This window comes from Rhinopithecus bieti, unplaced genomic scaffold, assembly GCF_001698545.2.
Source record: "Rhinopithecus bieti isolate Rb0 unplaced genomic scaffold, ASM169854v2 scaffold_5719, whole genome shotgun sequence".
NCBI lineage: Eukaryota > Metazoa > Chordata > Mammalia > Primates > Cercopithecidae > Rhinopithecus > Rhinopithecus bieti.
Window position 1 is genome coordinate 42,175 of NW_016804850.1, and position 21,847 is coordinate 64,021.

The window sequence follows — 21,847 nt, forward strand, 5'->3', positions numbered from 1 at the left end:
AGATTTGAAAAAATAAATTATAAAATTATAATGTATAATATATAAATTATGTAGTAATATAAATCTACACAAATTAATATAAATAATTTATATATAAATACATAATTTGGAAAGAACTTAACATTTTGAAAACATTTTATATAAATATTAAAATATTATTTTCATCTCCCAGTAACATTTTTCTGGTTTGCTTAATACAGGTTCCACACATTTCCATTTAAGGTTATTCTGACATATTTTATATTTTCCATAGATCTTTTGAATGTCATATTTTACCATATGTTCTGCTTATCATTGTATATAGAAAAGCTGTTTATTTTTATTTATTTATTTTTTCAAATCTCTGCTGGCAGATACATTTGCTATTCTTGTGACTTTAATGACCTCTCATTGATTAGTAGATTCATTCTATTTCTTGGTGGGGGGCGGGGGGGCAGGCTTGTAGTCTACAAATGATGACGATTTTGAATCCCAGTATCTCTAATCTCATAATTTCTTACAATAGTTAAAGATTTAAGAATAATACTAAACAATGTGAGTACATTTTTCTTTTGCCAGATTTGATAAGACTGTCTATATTGTTTCTCCATAAGTGGCTGCAGATTTCAGATTGACATTTTTTATTAAGTGAGTTATATCAATATGAGCTTTTAAAATTTTACTGAAAATGTGTCTTAAATAATGAATTTTATCTTCTGCTAAGCAACCATAAAATTTTTTTTCCAATTTGCTATAATGAAGTAATGTATTATATTGATAGATTACTTAATTTTAACTCCTTTTTGCAATCTTAGAATAAACTTTACTTGTTTTGGCTGACTATTCTTTTTTCAATGTGGGTTGCTAGTATATTTGCTTTTACAGTTATATGTAAGGTTGGTCTATAATTTTCTATCTTTTTTTGGTAATAATTGTCAGGTTGACAATGAAATAATAATAGTTCAAGAACGTGAATTGGCTGGCTTTCCATTATTTGGGCCAAACTATATGGTATGGAAACTTCTTAGAAAAATTCTATTTTTTAAATTTTTTATTTTTTTGAGACAGTCTTGCACTGTTGCTGAGGCTAGAGTGCAGTGCTGTGATCTCGGCTCACTGCAACCTCCGCCTCCCGGGTTCAAGAGATTCTCCTGCCTCAGCCTCCCGAGTAGTTGGGATTACAGGCACCTGCCACCACACCTAGCTCATTTTTTGTACTTTTAGTAGAGACAGGGTTTCACCATGTTGGCCAGGCTGGTCTCCAACTCTGACCTCATGATTCGTTCACCTCAGCCTCCCAAAGTGCTGGGATTACAGGTGTGAGCCAGCTTGCCCAGCCAGAAAAATTGTATTTTTGAATTTTTCTTACTTATATTTTAAATTCGATTTTATTACTTTATTTAAAGCTTTGTTTCTTAACTATTCTACTGCATCCCTTCTCCCTTTATAGTTCTTTTTCATTTACTTAAGCAATTCTGATAGTTCTTTTTCATTTACCTAAACAATTCTGAGAGTTCTTTTTCATTTACCTAAACAATTCTGAGAGCTCTTTTTCATTTACTTAAACAATTCTGGTTATATCCTTCTTTCAATTTTCCTTGCGGTTGTTTTATTTTCCTAACTTTTCAGATGAATGTTCAGTTATTTTTATTTGTTCTTGTGTAATAATAAAGCAATTTTAAAGATTCACCAGTTCCTAATTTTGTCCTTCCATTAATAACATAAATGTAAAACATGTTTAACAAAGCAAGGGAANGTTCTTTTCATTTACCTAAACAATTCTGAGAGCTCTTTTCATTTACTTAAACAATTCTGGTTATATCCTTCTTTCAATTTTCCTTGCGGTTGTTTTATTTTCCTAACTTTTCAGATGAATGTTCAGTTATTTTATTTGTTCTTGTGTAATAATAAAGCAATTTTAAAGATTCACCAGTTCCTAATTTTGTCCTTCCATTAATAACATAAATGTAAAACATGTTTAACAAAGCAAGGGAATGATGAGGTATTTGCGTTTTTAAAAAAATCCATCCAAATTGGCCTCAATTAAAACTAAGAAAAAAGGCATGGTCATTTGAAGGTATAAACTTCTGTGAGTTGGAAAACAGAATTCATTGTAGGAGTTCCTTTACTAGTGGAGAGGAGTAAGACAACACATTTGTTTTTGTATCTATAACACCTACACCTGTACATGTGGTTGTGTATTTATACTCATTACCAGCTAGTGTTTAGTTCTAGGTCTTCACAGAATACTGGAGAAATCAGAGCAGAGGAAATGAATCACCCAAGGCATTACACCTTCTAGAAACTTACCCACACACCGGGGTTCTGGCCCATCCCAATGGCTGTTTCCTTGACAAGTAAGCTTATCATTGCCTTCTAGTCTGTACCCTTCATCACAGGCAATGAAACATGTTGTCTTATATAACATTTCCCTTGTAGAACAGCTGATGTGGCCATGTTTGGGCTGGCGGAGATGAGGACATGTTCTTACTATATAAAATGAAAGCAATTAGATCACATTTTACTAAATAAGAATAAAGATAATAATTACAAGTTTAGCAATGCCTGCACAGTGCAAGCAAGACAATTTTCTTTTCTTAAAATAGCAAATGATACCTAATACACCACCATTTTTTGAGTTCTTATGGGACAATTGAAAGTTCATGTTTTACCAAATGCATTGCCCAAATAATATCACAGCATGCAGCCCCTCTGCCCATAGGTGGGAAACTTAACCTGTCTGAGCGGCCTGGCCCTACATAGAAGATGGTAACTGTAGATTGGAGATGATCACAAAAGGGAGGTACCTGACACTCTTAGCTGGGCCTTTCCTGTGATTTTTCAGGCAACATTCCAACGAAAGGAAGTGGTCTTTTCCAGGACAGTTTTCAGGTTCATGATCAACTTCGTTCTTAGACCTCATGGGCGTATCCTAGGCCTCCTAATAGTGTTAGTTTCTGCAAAGCTGCCCAACTTTTGCAATCTTCAGTTGCGGTATTCTGCTGTCCAACCCCAACTCTTGTTCTTCTAGCTTTTTTACTTCTCCTTCCCACAAATATTCCTGCCAATCATAGCTCATGATGCAAATCTCGAATTATGCGTTAACATCCGTTTGTTTATTTTTACTGCTGTGGTAGAGGCTTATAGTTACCCACCCAATAGCCATTCTCACCAGTTTTCTTGACCTTAGTAATATGCCCAGCTAGAAGATTACAACTGTCCACCTCCGCCTCAACTAATGAGAGCCAATAAGAAAAAGCTGAGATTGAGCAGGGCTTCTTGGAAAGCTTTTTAAAGGGGGCTGTCTCAATTGAGAGAGTACTTCTTTCCCTTCCCTGCTCCCTTCTCCTTTTCTTCCACAATACAGACATGAGGAATGGTAGCCCAGCATACTAGAGTATAAGTATATGATACTATGGGAACATATCATGCACCATGATGGTATAGCAAAAAGCATAGGAAGTCTGGGTCTCTGATGACAGTGGAGCTATTACACCAACTTTGGATTACCTACTTCTGTCCTTCTTTTAGTTAAAAGAAAAATGAACCCTTAATTGGCTTAAGACATTGTTATTTGGGTCCTTGATACTAGCTATACACAATTTCTAATTCCATCTGCCCAGCATACATTAACTTTTCCTTTGTTAATTTTTTAGGGAAAGATCTTTCCCCTCTCTTGGATCATGGGATGTGTGTGTGCTCCAAATGTGCTCAGGGGTAGAGATGTATCTAGGAGCACATTCCCCTGGCCAGAGAAGTGAGCAGGCATAACTGGTGACATGGTTTTCTTCATCTTCTTTGAATTCACCATGAGAAAACAGTAGGAAGGATATTCGCTAAACTGTGGATGCTGAAAACGCCCCCATACCTCAGCCAGCCTCAACATCACCATCAGAAAAAGTGCCACGAGTTATCCAGAGAAATCTGCATTTCCGCGGTTCTGCCACCTTTGAGTCTCTGTCCTCAACACTACATCAGAGAAGCTACCGGAGAGTGCTCACACTGCTCCAGCCTCTGCAGGTTCCCAAATGATGTCTGTGCTCTGAGTTTTCCTGGTAAGAGTCTCCAACTGCCCACTCAAACCCAACAAGGTATGTTAGAGTCCATTTCCATTGATTCCATCATTCCCTATATTCCTGTTGATGGCAATCTCTTAGAAAGTCCAAGGCTTCCTAGTTATCCCTCATTCACCAGGGTTATCCACATACAGCTGTGTTCCAAATCTATCCCCACAGACCCTCGGACCTGCCTTCTGGAATAACGGTGGGTTTCAGCAAATCAACTCATATCCTAAACTTCCTTTTGAGCTACTTTTCCTTCACTTGATTGCCTTAATAAAAATCGTGTTGTCTTCTATAACAGGGACTGGAGGTGAGGAGGTGTCTCTGTTGCTCCTGATTGTCTTCCCACATCATTCTCTCTCCTTCCTTCCTAAAAGCTTCCAGCTCCTTTGAAGTATCATATTATATATCTAATATCCTTTTTTAAATTCTCTGTCTCTCTCTCTCCTCTCTCCTTTTTCTCTCTCTCCTTCTCTCTCTCACACACATACACACACACCTTAGTGACTTCCTTATGTATGTAAATGATCATTCCAGTATCCTGGAGTTATATTCCTGATCTCTCCTTTTCTCTCTCTCTCTCTCTCTGTCTCTCTCTTTTTTTTTTTTATTATACTTTAAGTTCTGGGTTACATGTGCAAAACATGCAGGTTTGTTACATAGGTATACACGTGCCACGGTGGTTTGCTGCACCCATCGACCCATCATCTACATTAAGTATTTCTCCTAATGTTATCCCTCCCCTAGCTCTCCTACCCCCTGACAGGCTCCGGTGTGTGATATTCCCCTCCCTGTGTCCATGTGTTCTCATCGTTTAACTCCCACTTATGAGTGAGAACATGCAAAGTTTGGTTTTCTATTCTTGTGTTAGTTTGCTGAGAATGATGGTTTCCAGCTTCACCCATGTCCCTTGAACTCATCTTTTCCTATGGCTGCATAGTATTTCATGATGCATATGTGCCACATTTTCTTTATCCAGTCTATCATTAGTGGGCATTTGGGTTGGTTCCAAGTCTTTGCTATGTGAACCCTAGAAGAAAACCTAGGCAGTACTATTCAGGACACAGGCATGGGCAAAGACCTCATGACTAAAACACCAAAAGCAATGGCAATAAAAGTCAAAATTGACAAATGGGATCTAACTAAACTAAAGAGCTTCTGCACAGCAAAAGAAACTATCATCAGAGTGAACAGGCAACCTACAGAATGTTCTCTTTTCTAACGATCATATCCTTCACCTTATCTCAGCTTCTGCCATTGCCATGCCCTCTAGACCTCGCTGTCACCAATCCAAGTTTCCTAGTCTCTGACAATCACCTCTTACCTTCTGGGATCACTCCTTCAAGTGCTTTAACTCCATCAGTTCCCATACTCTCCAGAAGCCTCTGATATATCACGTTCCGTGTGCTCCTCTTTAGAGAAAACCCTCTAGAAAGAGTTTATAGTCTTGTCCTACACTTCTTCTCCTCTAGTTCTAACTTAGATTCTCTCCAATCAGGGTTTCCAAGCAGGGGAAGGAGGGAGGAGTGTAAAGGAGAAAGGAAAATCCGTGAAGAAGGGAGGGGAGAAGAAAGGAAAGAGAAAGGGAGGGGAAACATAGGTGGAAGAGATGAAGAGGAGAGGAGAAGAGGAAGAGTAGGGTGAGGAAAAGGTGAAGTCAGAGTAGGAAAGGAGAGTAGGGGAGGGGGAGGGGAAAGAATAAACAGGGAAAAAGAAAGAGGAAGATGGGGGAGCTGTCAAGACCCATGGAAAATGCACCCTCTCAGTCAGAAGACATGCACATTCCAGTCACGAACAGAGATTGGAGAGGAAAAAAGAGTCAGTGCCTGTTGAATATGCCAAATGATGGGGACATATATTAATCTTGATAGATTATAGATAGAATCCTACAAGCATTGGGCATTGTACAAAACACAGAAATAACCCCTGCAAAAGAATAAATTTCGGTTTCCTCTCGGAGAGCTCTTACACCAATCTCTAAAGATTTTTGAACAAAACATTTGGGACTCAAGAATTTTGTTGAGACTCTGGGTGGGATATATTTTTTCTTCTTCTACTTTTCTGCATTTGCCAATTGTTCATACCATGCATATATTTAGTTATATTGAAGACAACCTTAAAATATCAGGAAAGGAAGCTGGGGGCAAAATGTTCAAGTGCATATTCAACTGAAGTCACTGTTTGAATTTATCCTACAATGAACTCATTCAAATTATATTAATCAGAAGAGCATCAATATTGTGTGCATTAAATAAAAGTTTAGGATTGATTACTCCTTAGAGAAAATGCAAGAGTTAGATTAGAGATTAAATAATAAGTCCTAGCCTCTTTTATCCCTGGAATGGTTTGGACCAAAGTCAAGTATTAATAAAAAATGATCAGAAACATTTTGCCTTCCATGTGTTAATTTTTCCTGAATGCGTCCATTATGCAAATAGAATCTTTATTGTGTCTACCAAGTGCATGGAAACATCGTCTTCTGTATTGACTTTTATTGAGTGTGCCTTCATGTGTATCACAATGCCAAGTGTAAGATAGGATTAAAAGGTGAATCAGATAAATACTGATGTATAAAATTTGGAAAACCATATTAAACAATGTTTTGGCTTCAACAAACTGCCAAGATGACTCCAGCTTTCCTAACCTGAGACAAAATGGATTTATTACTGATAATAAATTAGAGTCGGTGCCTCATACAGATGCAAATTATACTGCTTCTCAGATGTTGCTATTAATAAACTTCCATTACTCCCCAGTGAAAACAAAGCATATGCAATGATTCCTATTTAGTCCTTAAACATTTCACTCAAGAATGAACACTTGATACCATTTTAATAGGAACACACTTTTTTTTTTTTTTTTGAGACGGAGTCTCGCTCTGTCGCCCAAGCTGGAGTGCAGTGGCCAGATCTCAGCTCACTGCAAGCTCCGCCTCCCGGGTTCACGCCATTCTCCTGCCTCAGCCTCCCGAGTAGCTGGGACTACAGGCGCCCGCCACCTCGCCCGGCTAGTTTTGTATTTTAGTAGAGACGGGGTTTCACCGTGTTAGCCAGGATGGTCTCGACCTCCTGACCTCGTGATCCGCCCGTCTCGGCCTCCCAAAGTGCTGGGATTACAGGCTTGAGCCACCGCGCCCGGCCCCATGCATGGTTTTTAATATGAATGACAGAATCAGGTCATCAATATATATACTGTATTTATCAATGTACATCAATGTATACCTTTATCGGTATCTGTATTTGTTAAATTCAAGTTTCCATTCATTCACCAGAGGTATCATCAATGATTGAGGGGCAAAAGTACATTCTGTGCTCATAACAAATTCAGTTTAGCAGAGGGGGTAGACAAGTTAATTACCAATAAAAGTGTGGCACTTTGTATTGCGACAAATTAGTTACATTGGGAAATATGTTTGCCAGAATCCCTTTACTGTGGTTCCAAGTTAGGGTTGATCAAAAGAGGAACTCGGACTTGATTTTGGAAGGCAGAAGTGAGGAAGTGGTCATTGTCATCAGAGTCAGTGATAGAAAAATGGAGTAACGCCCAGGGGGTTCCAGCTTGCCCTTGCTTGCCTTCATTCCACGTCCCCACTGCTGATCCCATGACCAGTGGTGGCCCCATGTTCATTGCAAGGTTCTTGGCTGCAGAGCCACAGAAACATAACTACACAGAGGTAAAGCTTCTCTTAGGCCTTCCACAAGTTTCTCCTTAGCAATTCCACTTCAAAAGCTGGGCAGGCTCTCAAGTTGACTTGTCAAGAACTCCTGTGATCCTCCCACTCCTCTTCTGTTTCCAAGCTCCTTCTAAAATTGTGTAAGCTCCATTTCCTGTAATAAATTTCTCATCCCATAACATGCATGGTGACTGTGCTTCCTTGACTGACCCTGACACATAGCATAAGAAACATAATGAAGGGTGGGGGTAGATCTGCATATGCAGATGCACGTGTAGAGGTCATCCCATTCAGGAGGAGGAGGTTGGCAGCAGTGGAGGGTTGAGAGGACCCAGAGCAAAGGCAGAGCCAGGCTGTGGGGACAGCTTCAAAGGGCCGGCTTCCTGAGAGAGCATGGTTATTTCTTACAGCTTTAGGGTCACACACACAAGGCTTGGTTATGGGGGTGGAGGCTCGACAGGCAGGGGCCAGACCTTATCCTGAAAGGGCAGTCTTCTCTGATTTTCTTACTCCTCTTTGGAAGGCTACTGAGTGGCAAGTTAAAATGTAGTATTTCCCATGCTCTACCATAAGGTATTTGGAAGAAGGGGTAAAGATTTTACACAGAACTTAGAACTATTGACTTCACAAAAATGTATTTTACAAGTTTTCAAGGATTCATTTTTTTCAGTAATGGTATGTGACTTTTTACCATTTGAGGCTGCATGACTGAAAATGTCTTTCCTTTGCCTTCACACATGAACAGTAGCTTGCTTGAGTTTAGAAATCTAGGGTCTATTCTTTTCCCTCAGAATTCTGGCAACATAGTCTTATTTTCCAACATTGAGAATGGCCAACAAAGGAGCCTAAGGCTAATCTGATTCTTTCTCCTTGGTAGGTAGTGTTGTTTCTAACTATGAAAGGGACACCGTTTTCTGTTTTTCTAGGGCATTCAGAAAGTTCACTAAGATTATTTCCAGACATAAATCTGTTTTTAATATTTTTTTGTGGCACTTACTAAGTGATGTTAAATTGAATATCCAAGATTTGGGTTGTGAATATTTTCAAAATTTCAGTTCAGGGATATATCTTTAGATCTTCTACTGGTGCATCTCCTCCATTCTGTTCTCTCTCTGGATTCCTCATGTGAAAAGAGTCTACTTCCTGTGACTATTCTCATGTTACTTTATTCTTTCATATTTTTATCTCTGAATTTTTTTGATGGACTTTCAAATGAATTTCTTGAGTTGGTTTTCTAATTTATTAATGTGACTTCTAACTAGGTCCATTCATTGTGTCAGTAACCTTTTTTTTTTTTTTTTTTTTTTTTACTTCGAATACATATTTTTACTCTCAAATTTCTTTCATTGCTTAGAATCCTGGCCTTATTTTAGCAATGTAGTTGCCTTTGAATCTCAGTGATTGCATTTTTCTTTCTTTTCTGTCAGGTCTCCTTTGTTCAATCTGCTGATTCTTTTCAGTTTTCCTTGTCTTTTGGGGATACCATGTAGGGCAATTTACATTTATAGATGAGTTCAGTATTGGTACCTAACAAATTGGTCCCAACATAGATGTCTCCTGGGATTCACAAATGATCTTGGAGTCATGAGTAGGTGGTTCTACTTTATGGATATGGATGCCAAGAAAAGACCAGAAGACAGAACTACTTATCTTAAACCAGTGATCCAGCTGATCTGTGGAGTTTTGGAGCAGTCAAATCCTTAGCAAAGTGTTCTGCCAAAAAATGACTAGGGGATGTGGTGGGAGTAAGGTTGCCAGATTTAGCAACAAACAAACCGACGAACCAGGATGCCCAGTTAAATTTAAATTTCAGAAAATCAACAAATAATATTAGTTGGTTCCAAATCTTGAAGGGGACCTACATGTACTAAAATATTATTTGTTTACCAAAAATTCAAATTTAACTGGCATCCCGTGTTTCATCTGGCAACCGTAGGTAGGGAGCAGATACTGTACTGAGAAGCTTCGTGGTCAGGGATTCTGATGGAGGTCCTCAAGTCCCTTGGCTTGGCCCCCTCTTACCTTTTCTTAAATATCCTCCTCTTCCAACCCTACTTGTAAAACCCTAGGAAGTTGGTTGTGTGACAGTTGTAAGAAGTAGGAAAGTAGGTCCTGGAGATGGCAAGTGGAGGCAGATTGAGGCACTACATATTTTTTATTATTATTATTGCTTCTCTGTATTTGACATGGGAGCCTCAGATTCTATTGGTGGTGCCCACTTTCTATTGGCCTGAATAGGCTCCTTGGGCTCTCACGTTGACAAATTCTCTACTTTCTGTAACAGGTCGACCAGCCGAAGTAAAGGCTGGAGATTACAAGTTGGCTAACTGCTCTTGTTGCAGGATGCTTGTGTGATTCCTTAAGTCCTACAATTCCAGGAGGCATCAAAGTTTCCACTCCGATTATTCTAAACTCTCCTTTATACCATGTCTTGGAGGCTTGAAATTTGAAGTTTGGGGTAACCTGTCCATTTACTTCTCAGGCAAACTTTTTCTTTGTTTGTTCATAAAAGGGATATAAAAGGCGTAGTTTACAATTATGTGGTCAATTGAACTTGGTAGGTCTGATTTCAAATTTCCTATAATTTTTCTCTTTCTGTAGTGTGGGGTCTATGTAATCCAAAAAGAAATGAAGAACTGAATGGTTTACTAGAGTTTAAATCAAGGAAATCAAGCAAGACAATAAATAAACAATGTAAATTGGCAGTTTGCATACCTCTGCAGTAGCTCTCTGAACCGGACCACAAACCATTGGGTAGACACAAGATGATGCTGCTTCCCACAAGGTCAAATCCAGGGTGACATCGGACCCCACAGGCTGCATTGAAGTGGTTGTTGCAAGTGTTTTGGATAAAGTAACCATTTTCAGGAGGCTTCAGGGCAGGGCAGTGGACAACTAACATTTACAAAAATAAAATTGAAAAGCAAAGTTAGACTTTCGTCTATGACATATCCTGTATTTTTCTTTTTCTTTCAAGGGGACATTTATGCATATGTGTCAATTGCCTACAGCATTTCCATTTACTGCATATGGATTTTCAAGTACATATTTGGAAGAAGAACCGTTATATCTGATTCCTGTTAGGTACTAACTCCCAATTAAATTTTAAATACAAACTAAATATTATTTTTTAAGCTTTAAAAAAATTATTTTATAGTTCTTTACCTTTATATGTCATTAGATACTTTCCTCTTGACTAAGGTAGAACAAAATAAAGAACAAATAAGGCAGCAAAGTATATTTGCTACAACCCCCAAAAGCCACAGCTTCTTGTACGTGGTATACGCTATTTCAATATTTTTAATTTTTGGTATGAATAATACTGAGACCCTTTACTTATACAAATATATTATTTCAAAGATAAATGTGACTAAGATGAGCTCATTTTTATTCAAATTTGTTGTTAAAATTGTGGCTTTTCTTTTTTTGATTCATTTTAAATGTTTTCCAGGTACTAAGCCTTTCTGATCTCAAGGTGATGTTACTCCCAAGCATCTCAGTTCCCCTTTCACTGGAGCAGGACAGGGATGTGTTCTGTGATAAGAATGTTATAAAAGCAAATCATCCCATTCCCCCCAAAAATATGATTACAGAAAAGAACATTAAAGATCATTCTAAATGAATTGGATGCAAACAGAAGCACTATTTCTCTCAGAGAAATCAGCTTTTACATTTCCTATTTTCCAACAGTGGGAGACTCACGTTCACAGGTCTGGCCAGATGCCCTATATCCCTCTTTGCAGACACAGTCTTCAGAGGACGTGCTTCCAGGTGGAGACGTGTGATTTTCATCAGGACATGGAATGCAACTGCTGATTCCTCCTGGTGAACCTTCAGGTTTGTATGTCCCTGACGGGCAAGCTGTGGGCAGACAAGCCAGAGAAGTCCATGTTATGTGGCACCTTAGCTGGTAGTTAATAAAACGTTTGAAATTAACATGGGAGAGAAAACCAAAGAATAGCTTTCCATAGAAATAGTGATGTAAGCTGGGTATGGTGGCTCACGCCTGTAATCCCTACACTTTGGGAAGCTGAGGTAGGTGGATCGCCTGAGGTCAAGAGTTCAAGACCAGCCTGGCCAACATGATGAAACCGTCTCTACTAAAAATACAAAAAATTAGCTGGGCGTGGTGGTGCGCGCCTATAATCCTAGCTACTTAGGAGGCCGAGGCAGGAGAATCGCTTGAACCCAGGAGGCAGAGGTTGCAGTGAGCTGAGATTGCACCACTGCACTCCAGCCTGGGCAACAAGAGCAAAACTCCATCTCAAAAAAAAAAAAAAAAAGGAAGAAAGTAATATAATTCAAGCAAAGAGAGAAACCAACATTTTTGTTTTTTAAAGAATGATGTCATTTGTTATTTGCAAGGTATGAAGTGGCCTCTTATGTCCCACAATTAGTTTCAAATACAACACAACACAGCATGAAATGTCTGGGCTGATTTGTGGGAAAATTCAAAATAGCAACTTATCTTAAGTCATTAGGAGGAATCAATGATCCTCAACAGATTAAAGAAACCTTGATAAGTATGATGTCCCCTAGAGCCCATCTCCTCCATCCTGTGTAGCTCACCTCTACCACTGAGGCCCAGCCCCTCTCTCTTATTAAAGGAGAATAACTGCAGATATGCAAAAAACCCCATTGTTTCTGTTCAAAGACCTTGAGAAAGGATGAGGAGAAAGTGAAGGACTTGAGGAACATAATCCAACTGACAGGAACTAGGCCCTTTTGTACAAAAAAGAATTAAAGACCCTGCTTTTCCCAGGCTCATGGAAAAAAAGGATTAAAAGCAGAATCTAATTGACTTTGCTTCAACTCTTTCTCTGTACAGACAATGTAGCTTTGAATTTGTAACTTAATCCCTCTGGAATTATGCATTTGTAAAATAATTTAAATTTCAGAAATTTAATAATAGAGAAATTGTGGAATCAAGAGAATTGCAATGCTCAGTTAAGCCAGTTAAATGTGGCATAGTCCCAGGTTGCATTTTACTATTAAATAACAGTTGCAACCAAGCAGTGTGCATTTATGTGGGGATATTTTACATAAATTATCTCATTTAATCCTCATGGTATGAATAAGCAGCATTACAAGATTAATATTATTAATATTTACATTAATCTCATTAGTATTATTATATCCATTTTAAAGATCAGAAAATGGAGGCTTAGAGACATTCAATGATGACTAAAGTTACTCAGTTAGTGGGTGACAGAGACAGAATTTCAAAGCAAATATGTATATATACCATTCACTAAGTCCTAGGGACTATTCTATATATATTATCTTGTTAACTTCCTAATACCTTATGAAGTAACTAATGTTATTAATCCCATTCGTAGATAGGAAAACAAAGCCACTAAGAGTTTAAATAACTTGTCATAGATACACAGTGAGTTAAGTGGCAGAGCTAGGATTTGAATCCAGACAATTCAGATCCAGAGTCCATGTTCTTTACCACCACACGTGCTGTGACTCAAACCCAGGCCCCTTGGATACTAAAGCTAAATCATTGTAATCTACTAAAACTATAAAAAATCATATTGAAAGGTGGGATTCATAATACGTCATTATTTGAAAAGCCATGCATCTAAAATTCTTGACTTTCTTTAAAAACAAAAGATACCATTTTCTCATGATATATAGTAGCGAATTCTAGAACTGGCTAGATTTGTGACTATGAATAAAGGAAACACTTAAAAATAGTAACAATGATATAAGACATGAAAAATAATTTAGCATAAAGGAAACATTACTTTGAAGCATTGTATTAGCAATACTGAATCATTGAGTTCTTTATATTACTGAATATTAATAGTATAATATTTTCTGTAAAATATCAGTAAATATCTGATCAGGATCCTCAAAAAGATGAAAGACAACATGGTTTCCTTTAAACAGAAGTCAGCAGCTGTAGAAGAAAATGATCTAGATAAGTAGAGAGATAGAAAAGAAAGTTTAAAATGTAAATGCAAAATTAGAATTGTCATTGGGCCAGTAAAAAGAAGCCATATAACTCCAGAACAAGAGAATTGTGTAGACAGAGAAGTAATGGTTGTGATATTAATGCAAGGATATATTCCTAACCTGGAGCTTTAATGCAAAAGTACTCATTAAATTCCAGGCAAAATTAACAGAAGTCATATCCAGGATGAAAGAAAAATATTGCAAACTTATAGGAAAGAAAATTAAGATACTCATAAAGGGGAAAATCAAACTGATATTTCATTTTTTCTTTGCAAAAACAAATGCCAGGAAAAAACTGAATATGATATATAGCTTTGTGAAAAAAATTATGAACCCCAAATTTTATTATGTGGGCAAGTCATTGGTAAGTAAGTGGGAAGAGAAAGACATTCAAGGATGTTCATAGCTTTAGAAAACAAAGCCGTTTTATTTTATGTCCAGGCATGGTGGCTCATGGCTATAATTCCAGCACTTTGGGAGGCTGAGGCAGGAGGATTATCTGGGCCCAGGAGTTTCAATACCGGCCTGGGCAACACAGCTATACCCGTCTCTTAAAAATATTTTTAAAATTAGCCCGGGAGTGGGTGGCTCATGCCTGTAATCCCAGCACTTTTGGAGGTCAAGGTGGGCGGATCATCTGAGGTCAGGAGTTTAAGACTGACCTGGCCAACATGGCAAAACCCCAACTCTATTAAAAATACAAAAGTTAGCTGGATGTGGTGGCAGGTGCCTGTAATCCCAGCTACTTGGGAGGCTGAGGCAGGAGAATCGTTTGAACTCACGAGGCAGAGGTTGCAGTGAGCCAAGATCACACCATTGCACTCCAGCCTGGGTGACAGAGCAAGATGCCATCTCAAAAGAAAAAAAAAAAAAGTAAACGCAGTTATTTATAAAAGAGAGTATTGTCTCAAATCATATATTTTGTTTGCTTTTGTAGACCCCATCTTGCTTTTTATCCAGGCTGCGCTCAAACTCTCGAACCTCCCAGCTCAGCCTCCCAAATAGCTAGGACAACAGGCACATACCACCATGCCCAGCTTCAAATCATAGATTTCATTTCATGGTTATTGGCTCTCTGACCTTGGAGACCACTTTGATTCCTCATTCCTCCTCTATCTCCTTCAATATATGTTCTTTGGTTCTTATTCCCTAAAAATCTTCTACATTACTTTTATCTTAGATGTGACCTCATCATCTCTCTTTTGGTTTTTACAACATCCTCCTTACTAGTCCCTCGGCCTTACCTCTACCCTTCAATCCATTTGAGATGTGGCGACCTGAACATTTTTCAAAACTATAAATTCAGTCAAATCATTTTGCACCTAAAAGTTGTACCAACCAGATAAGACCCTCTCTCTTTAGCCTGGAATACAAAGATATCTTTGATCTGTCTGTAACCTTCCTACCTCTGCAGCTGCAATGAACCAGTGCATATCATAAGCTGGTTAGAACCTGCTTCAAGATCAACCAGTGCCTAGTTTTTCTTTTCTTTTCTTTTCTTTTTTTTTTTTTTGAGGCGGAGTCTTGCTCTGTCGCCGGGGCTGGAGTGCAGTGGCCGGATCTCAGCTCACTGCAAGCTCCGCCTCCCGGGTTTACGCCATTCTCCTGCCTCAGCCTTCCGAGTAGCTGGGACTACAGGCGCCCGCCATCTCGCCCGGCTAGTTTTTTTGTATTTTAGTAGAGACGGGGTTTCACCGTGTTAGCCAGGATGGTCTCGATCTCCTGACCTCGTGATCCGCCCGTCTCAGCCTCCCAAAGTGCTGGGATTACAGGCTTGAGCCACCGCGCCCGGCCAGTGCCTAGTTTTGTAGTGTCCCCCCTCCCCTGACTCCCACCACATTTTCAGGGAGTTTGAGCAATTTATTTCATTTCTCTGTGACTTGGTTTCTTCACGTGTAATAGGAGTAGTACTTCCCATGTACATTTTTGTTGTTGTTGTTAGGATTAATTGAAATCATGTGAGTAAAGCAACAATGCCTGGCATGTTGTTGGCATTTGGGAAATGTTAGAATAATGTCCCCAACTGTTCATTTTCTCAACCATAAAAGAGATAATTATACTTCTTTTACAGATTCGTTGTGCCAGATAGATGCTCTGGCGCTTGGTAAATATTACCTTCCTTTCTTTCCCTTTCCTATCTTCCACTTCTGCATTTCTGCCCTCCTGCCTCTGAGTGAATCTCCAGCATCCTTCAAGACTCTAACTCATTCTTTAAAGGTTCTCTAACTTCTTCAGACAGATTTTGTTGCCTTCTCGTGGAACCCACGGAATACACTGCCCATTCCTCTGCACTGGCACACATCACACTCTTTGTAACACACAGGTTTCTCATTCCCTCAGTGGGAAATATGCTCCTATATGTTCAAAGAGTCTTCCAAGTACCTGACCTGGCCATTGTCCAGCCAGTTGCCTGAGCTGGCAGTCACTCAATCAAAGAAGAGCAAAGAAAACAAGCCCTGCTAGAGAGTGGAGGGTGGGTTTGGTGTGCAAAGAGAGTAGTAAAGTCAGGAAGACTAACAACAGAATGAAGTGAAAGGACAGTAGACTTGGAGTCAAGACAACTGAGTTGCAATCTTGGCTCTTCCACTAACAAGCTATGGGGCCACTGGCAAGTGACTTTTTTTTCTTTCACTATAATATACAGAAGTTACAAGTAAGGATGTCTATGATCTTTCCAAGGCTAACATAAGATGATTCCATAAATAGAATAATACTAAAAAGCAACTTAAAAAATCCTCCATATGAATGGTCAGATTCTGGCTACAGATTTTATTAATTATTTTTTAAAATAATACTGCATGAAAAGGACTTAATCTTATAGTATTACTCTCCAAAATCTTTTGAATAATCAAGAGTTTAAAACACTGGAGAACAGAGTTTTGAATAAAAATATCCAAAAGTACATTTGGAAACGTATTGTGAAATTCATAATGATAATGAAAAACAGATTTTAGGAGAACTATTTAAAGGCATTGCACAATTCTAGTGGGAGAGGTGTAACCAACTTCCTTGATTCCCAAGGGGGAAAATTCCTCATCCCAAACTAAGCAAAAGTTGAAAAAAATGAAATACATCTTTGGTTTGAACAAGTTTCACAAGTCTTCGTAAAGGGCTACAAATTGTTTTCCCTTTTTAATATGAGATGTTTCCTTCCTGGAAATGTACCAAATATTATTTCTTAATTGTTCTTTTTGTTGTTGTTAAAATAAGCACTTTCTCTTTTCAGAAATATCTTGGTGGTTATCAGCTACTATTACTGGAAGTGTGAATTCTTGAAGTTATCACGTTGTACTAACATTCGATTTTTCTTCAGCTGACCATGCAATTCTTTGACAGAAGTAAATAAAACACCAATCAGTTTGGAATTTGTAAAACACAAAAAAACTCAACTCTCTCTAATATATCTTACCCATTAAATATCAATTCCTTAGATGACTATTTTAGTATTAATAACATATATTAGACAGTGACTTACACTTTACAAAATTTCTCCTCATACATGTCTTAGGTTAACTTTTAAAAACCCTGATAAATATCAGGAGCCTTTACTTCCTTGCACAATTCATCTTTAAAAGTTAACAAATCACTTTAAAGAGTTTTATGGCAGTTGCATGAGCTGCATTTAGACTGTGCACTCCACAACTTCAAGTGTGCCTGTTTATGTGAATAATAATGGCATTCTTTGGAGTTGTACAACACCAAGGCTCTACTTTCTGCTACAAATAGGTAAGAAACCAAGCAAAAATCTGGGCCCGCATTCCCTTTTCGACTTAATGGATTTGATCTGAATAAGCAATCTGTTCCTACAAAGAGTTGTGCTAAGATTTTCAACGTAGGAATACACTGCTCTAGAAGAGAGCGTGTTTTCTCCATGTCAAACCAATGTTTTCAAAAATAAGACAAGGACCCAGGTGTGCCTATAGGGACTTTCTTTTTATGAGGCAGCCAAGATCCTTTCTATTTTCCTCAATGAATTAGATGAGGAGACTTTCAACTGCCCTGAATTCTATACAACCATACCTGCATAGAATGCATTAGCAGCCTGGCATTCTCCCTGTGTCTGGTTAGCTTATTTGGCTGGAGTACAGCCTATTTGGACAAAGTTGTGCATTTGAACTCTGGTGTGGTGCCATGGCAGGAAATGGCACCCTAACTACAGGATGCCATATTGCAAATGTAAGCACATGCTCAGACTTGCCAGGAGATTAGTGATGGATCAGGACAAGTCTATCAAAAAACAAAACCCTCAAAGGACTGTGTACAAAAGAGGTTGCATCAGCAAAGTAATTTTCATATGTTGGGGATCAAGATATGTGTATTCAGAAATACACACTCAAAAATACACACATATATTCACACATCAAAACCGGCTGTGTAGGGAACATTTAAATGAATCCCTTGTTGTTGAAAACTCTGTATTCTTTATTGTCTTAAAGTGTTTACCATCTGGATGAGAAAGGTGACATCATCCTGATTTTTATAATTAAAATTTCATTGGCAAGTACTTTTAGGAGAAGCCCTCTGGAGATTTTTTAGAATTATCTTTAACCTTATTTTATTTTCTAAAATAGCTAATAACTCAGAATCATGTAAGAAAGAGAAAAAAATTACTAAACAAGTATAGTTTAACTACTCTTTTAACGTTTGACATTTAGGTTGATTCTAATTTTTTACAAACTTAAACAGCTTTTCTAAACATTTTGTTCCCTTAAATATTTGATCCATTTTAAAATTTTCTTAGGCAAAAGAATATTAACTTTTAAACCCACGAGTCTCTTGTTAAACTATTTTATATTCCCATTATCAGGATTGAAAGTACATGACTTACTGTACTCTTCATTTTCACTGAGTATTAACAGTTTTAAAAATTACCAGTGGATAATTATTTAAATATGAAGGTCTGTGAACTTCAGTGCAACAGGGTTTCAACTTGAACCTAGAGTAGATCCATCCCTGGAATTCAGACTTGTGTAGGTCCAGCAGAAGTTGATTTGCGTGAATAATTTGAAGCCTTCTGGGAGAAAACTCCATCCGTGGCAGGGATAACATTTAAAAAGCTACAATTCAGAAGGGCATGATTGTTGATCACTGAGATCAGACATCCTCTGTAGCAGGAAAGCAAGGTTCTGCATACCAACTTATCTGCCAGATGTTACCTTTATAGATGCTGGATTGTGGGATAGGCCAGTGGGCCTGCAAAGGGGGTCAGATCAGCAAAGAGGCACTCAAGGGACTTGAGCAATAGCAATTTACCAACCAGCATGTAAGTATTTCGGGATTTTAACAACTTTTACAACTGTATTGTTGCATACTTGCTGAATGTTAGCCTGTCCTAAAGAAAAAGAGAATTGGCATATGTCAACCCTAATGACCCTCGATCTTAGCAGCTAGGAAGGAGAAAAGATTCTGAATGTAGTTTGGTGTTAATTGTCAAACGTATTTCCCTTTGGGTCCTATAAAGAGTGGTAACTTATGAGTAATATTCAGGCCATAGTTGGCTTTGATTTTTTTCTTTCTTTACTCTCTACTTCACATTCAATAAGAAATTAAGGTCTGTAGGGGTTTGGAAATATGGATTATGTCAGTTGTTATCCATTTCCATTATTGGTACACTAATTTAAAAGCCTTTTTGTTTTAGGCCTTGATTGTCTCTAACCTCCATACATACGTTGCCTTTTCTACTTTGCTTCGCACTCAGTGATTTTCAGCCACAGGTGCCAAATTAGTATTCCTATAACACTGCTTTTATCTTGCCACTTTCCTGCCCTAAGATCTTCAATAGCTCGCTATTGCCAGTTAACCAAAGGCCATGTCTTCAGCCTGAAATTCAAGTCCCAGTGCAATTTAGAATATAGTCCTTACTATTACTTGTCTTGCCTTGAATCCCACTTTATCCATAGATTTTTCCTACCTTCCCATCCATGCAAGCTACCTCCAGTCCCCATCACAGGCTTATACTTTTCATTCTCTGCAAGTCTTCATTTCTAACTGTCCAAATCCTATCATTCAAACCAAGTTCAAATCCTGTCACCCCCACAACTAATGGGAAACATTTTTGAATGCCTATAGCATTTTGTATATGATTTATGTCACATTATTTTTATTTTCATTCAATCATAAAATTCTAAAAAACATTCAGTTTACCCACAGGAAGACAGAAAAAAATATAAATGGAGAAACAAAAATCAGAGATAATAAACAGAAAACAAAAAATAAACTGGCAGACTTAAGCCCTAACATATCAATAATTACATCAAATATAAGGAGTCTAACTATACCAATTAAGTGCTAGGGATTGGTAATAGGGTTAAAAACATGATCCAGCTATATGCTGTCTACAAGAAACTCACTTAAACATAATATAGGCAAGTTCAAAGTAAAATTATAGAAAAAGATACATTGTGCAAACATTAATGAAAGAAAAGAAGGAATGTATGTTATATCAGATGTAGCAAGTTGAAGGGGAAATTTATAGTGCTAAATGCATAAATTAGAAAAGAAGAAGTCTCAAATTGATAATCTAAGTTCCCACCTAAAGAACCTTGAAAAAGAAGAGCAAAATAAACCCAAATTAAACAGAGGGAAGGAAATAATAAATATAAGAGCAGAAATCAATAAAATTAAAAACAGAAAAAAGAGAGAATTAATAGAATAATGATTTTGAAAAGATAAAAAAATTGATCTAGGAAAACTGATACAGAGAAAAAGAGAGAAGGCACAAATTGCCAATATCAGGTAAGCAGACTCCATGGACATGGAAAAGATACTCTATACTATGCACAGCTCTACTTACATATCTGACAACCCAAATGAAACAGACCAATTCATCAAAAATTATAAACTATGATAATTCATACAGTATTAAAAATGATTTGAATAGCCCTATGGTTAAGAAAGTTGAAGTCATAATTTTAAAATATCCAAAAAATATCCAGGTCTAGATGATTTCAGTGGAAAACTCTACCAAACATTTGCCAAATATCTACCAAAAAAAATCAGCACCACTTCTACATAATTTCTTCCAAAAAACAGAAGAGGGAACATGTCCAAATTCATTTTATCAAGCTAGTGTTACCCTGATACTTAAGTGAGATGCAGAGTATAAATGAACAAAAAACTGCAGAACAATATCTTATAAATATAGACACAAAAAATCTTAACAAAATATTAGCAAATAGAATTCAGCAATATGTAAAAAGAATTATACATCATGATTAAGTCAGGTTTACTGTAGGGAGGCAAGACTGGTTCAATATTTGGAAATCAATCAATGTAATCATATTAACAATATTAACAGGCTAAAGAAGAAAATGCACAAGGTCATGACAATCGATGAAGAAAAATTTCTGCAAACAAAATTGTCACCAATTTATGATAAAAACTCTCAGAAAAGTAGTAATAGAAGAGAATTTACTCAATTCAATGAAGAGAAACCTCAAAATCATACAATTGTTATTATTATTATTATTATTATTATTATTATTATTATTATTATTTAGGCAGGTCTCACTCTGTCACCCAGGCTGGAGTGCAGTGGCACAGTCATGGCTCACTGCAACCTTGACCTCCCAGGCCCAAGTGATCCTCTCACCTTCGTTGCCATAGCTAGGACTACCATTATGCACCACCATGCTTGACTAACTTTTGTACTTTTTGTAGAGATGGGGTTTTACCATGTTGCTTAGCCTGGTCTCAAACTCCTGGACCCAGGCAATCTGCCTGCCTCGGCTTCCCAAAGTGCTGGGACTTCAGGTGTGAGCCACAAATAATATTATTCTTAATAATGAAAGTCTGAATGTTTTTCCCTTATGGTTGGAAATAAAGCAACTCTCTGTTAAAACAGTAGTGGAAGTTCAACCAGAATAGTAAGGGAAGAAAATGAAATAAAAGGTATTCAGATTAGGAAGGAAGAAATAAAACTAAACCTATTTATAAGTGATGTGATTCTCCCTATAAGAAATTACAAGGACTCTACCAAAAGCAAAAAACCAAAACCCTCCTAGAACAGGTAAGTTAAGCAAGGTTACAGGATACAAGAGAAAGAAACACAAATCAATTGTTTCTATGTACTAGCAGTGAACATGTGGGCACTGAAATTAAAAATATGTTTACAATTATTTAAAATTGCTCAAAAATAATAAAGCATTTAGGTAGAAATGTAACAATGTAC

General features: G+C 37.6%; 1 protein-coding gene across 1 annotated transcript in view; it reads right to left on the reverse strand.

Moving 5' to 3' along the window:
* LOC108528728 (sushi, von Willebrand factor type A, EGF and pentraxin domain-containing protein 1-like) overlaps positions 1 to 21,847 on the reverse strand; it is a 113,637-nt gene that overhangs the window by 30,675 nt on the left and 61,115 nt on the right. Inside the window, exons 4-6 of the mRNA XM_017870707.1 lie at positions 11,416 to 11,574; positions 10,429 to 10,608; positions 2,290 to 2,469 (exon numbers count right to left, since the gene is read on the reverse strand). Of these exons, the coding sequence (XP_017726196.1) occupies positions 2,290 to 2,469; positions 10,429 to 10,608; positions 11,416 to 11,574 (519 nt within the window). The remainder of the gene's footprint in view (positions 1 to 2,289; positions 2,470 to 10,428; positions 10,609 to 11,415; positions 11,575 to 21,847) is intronic.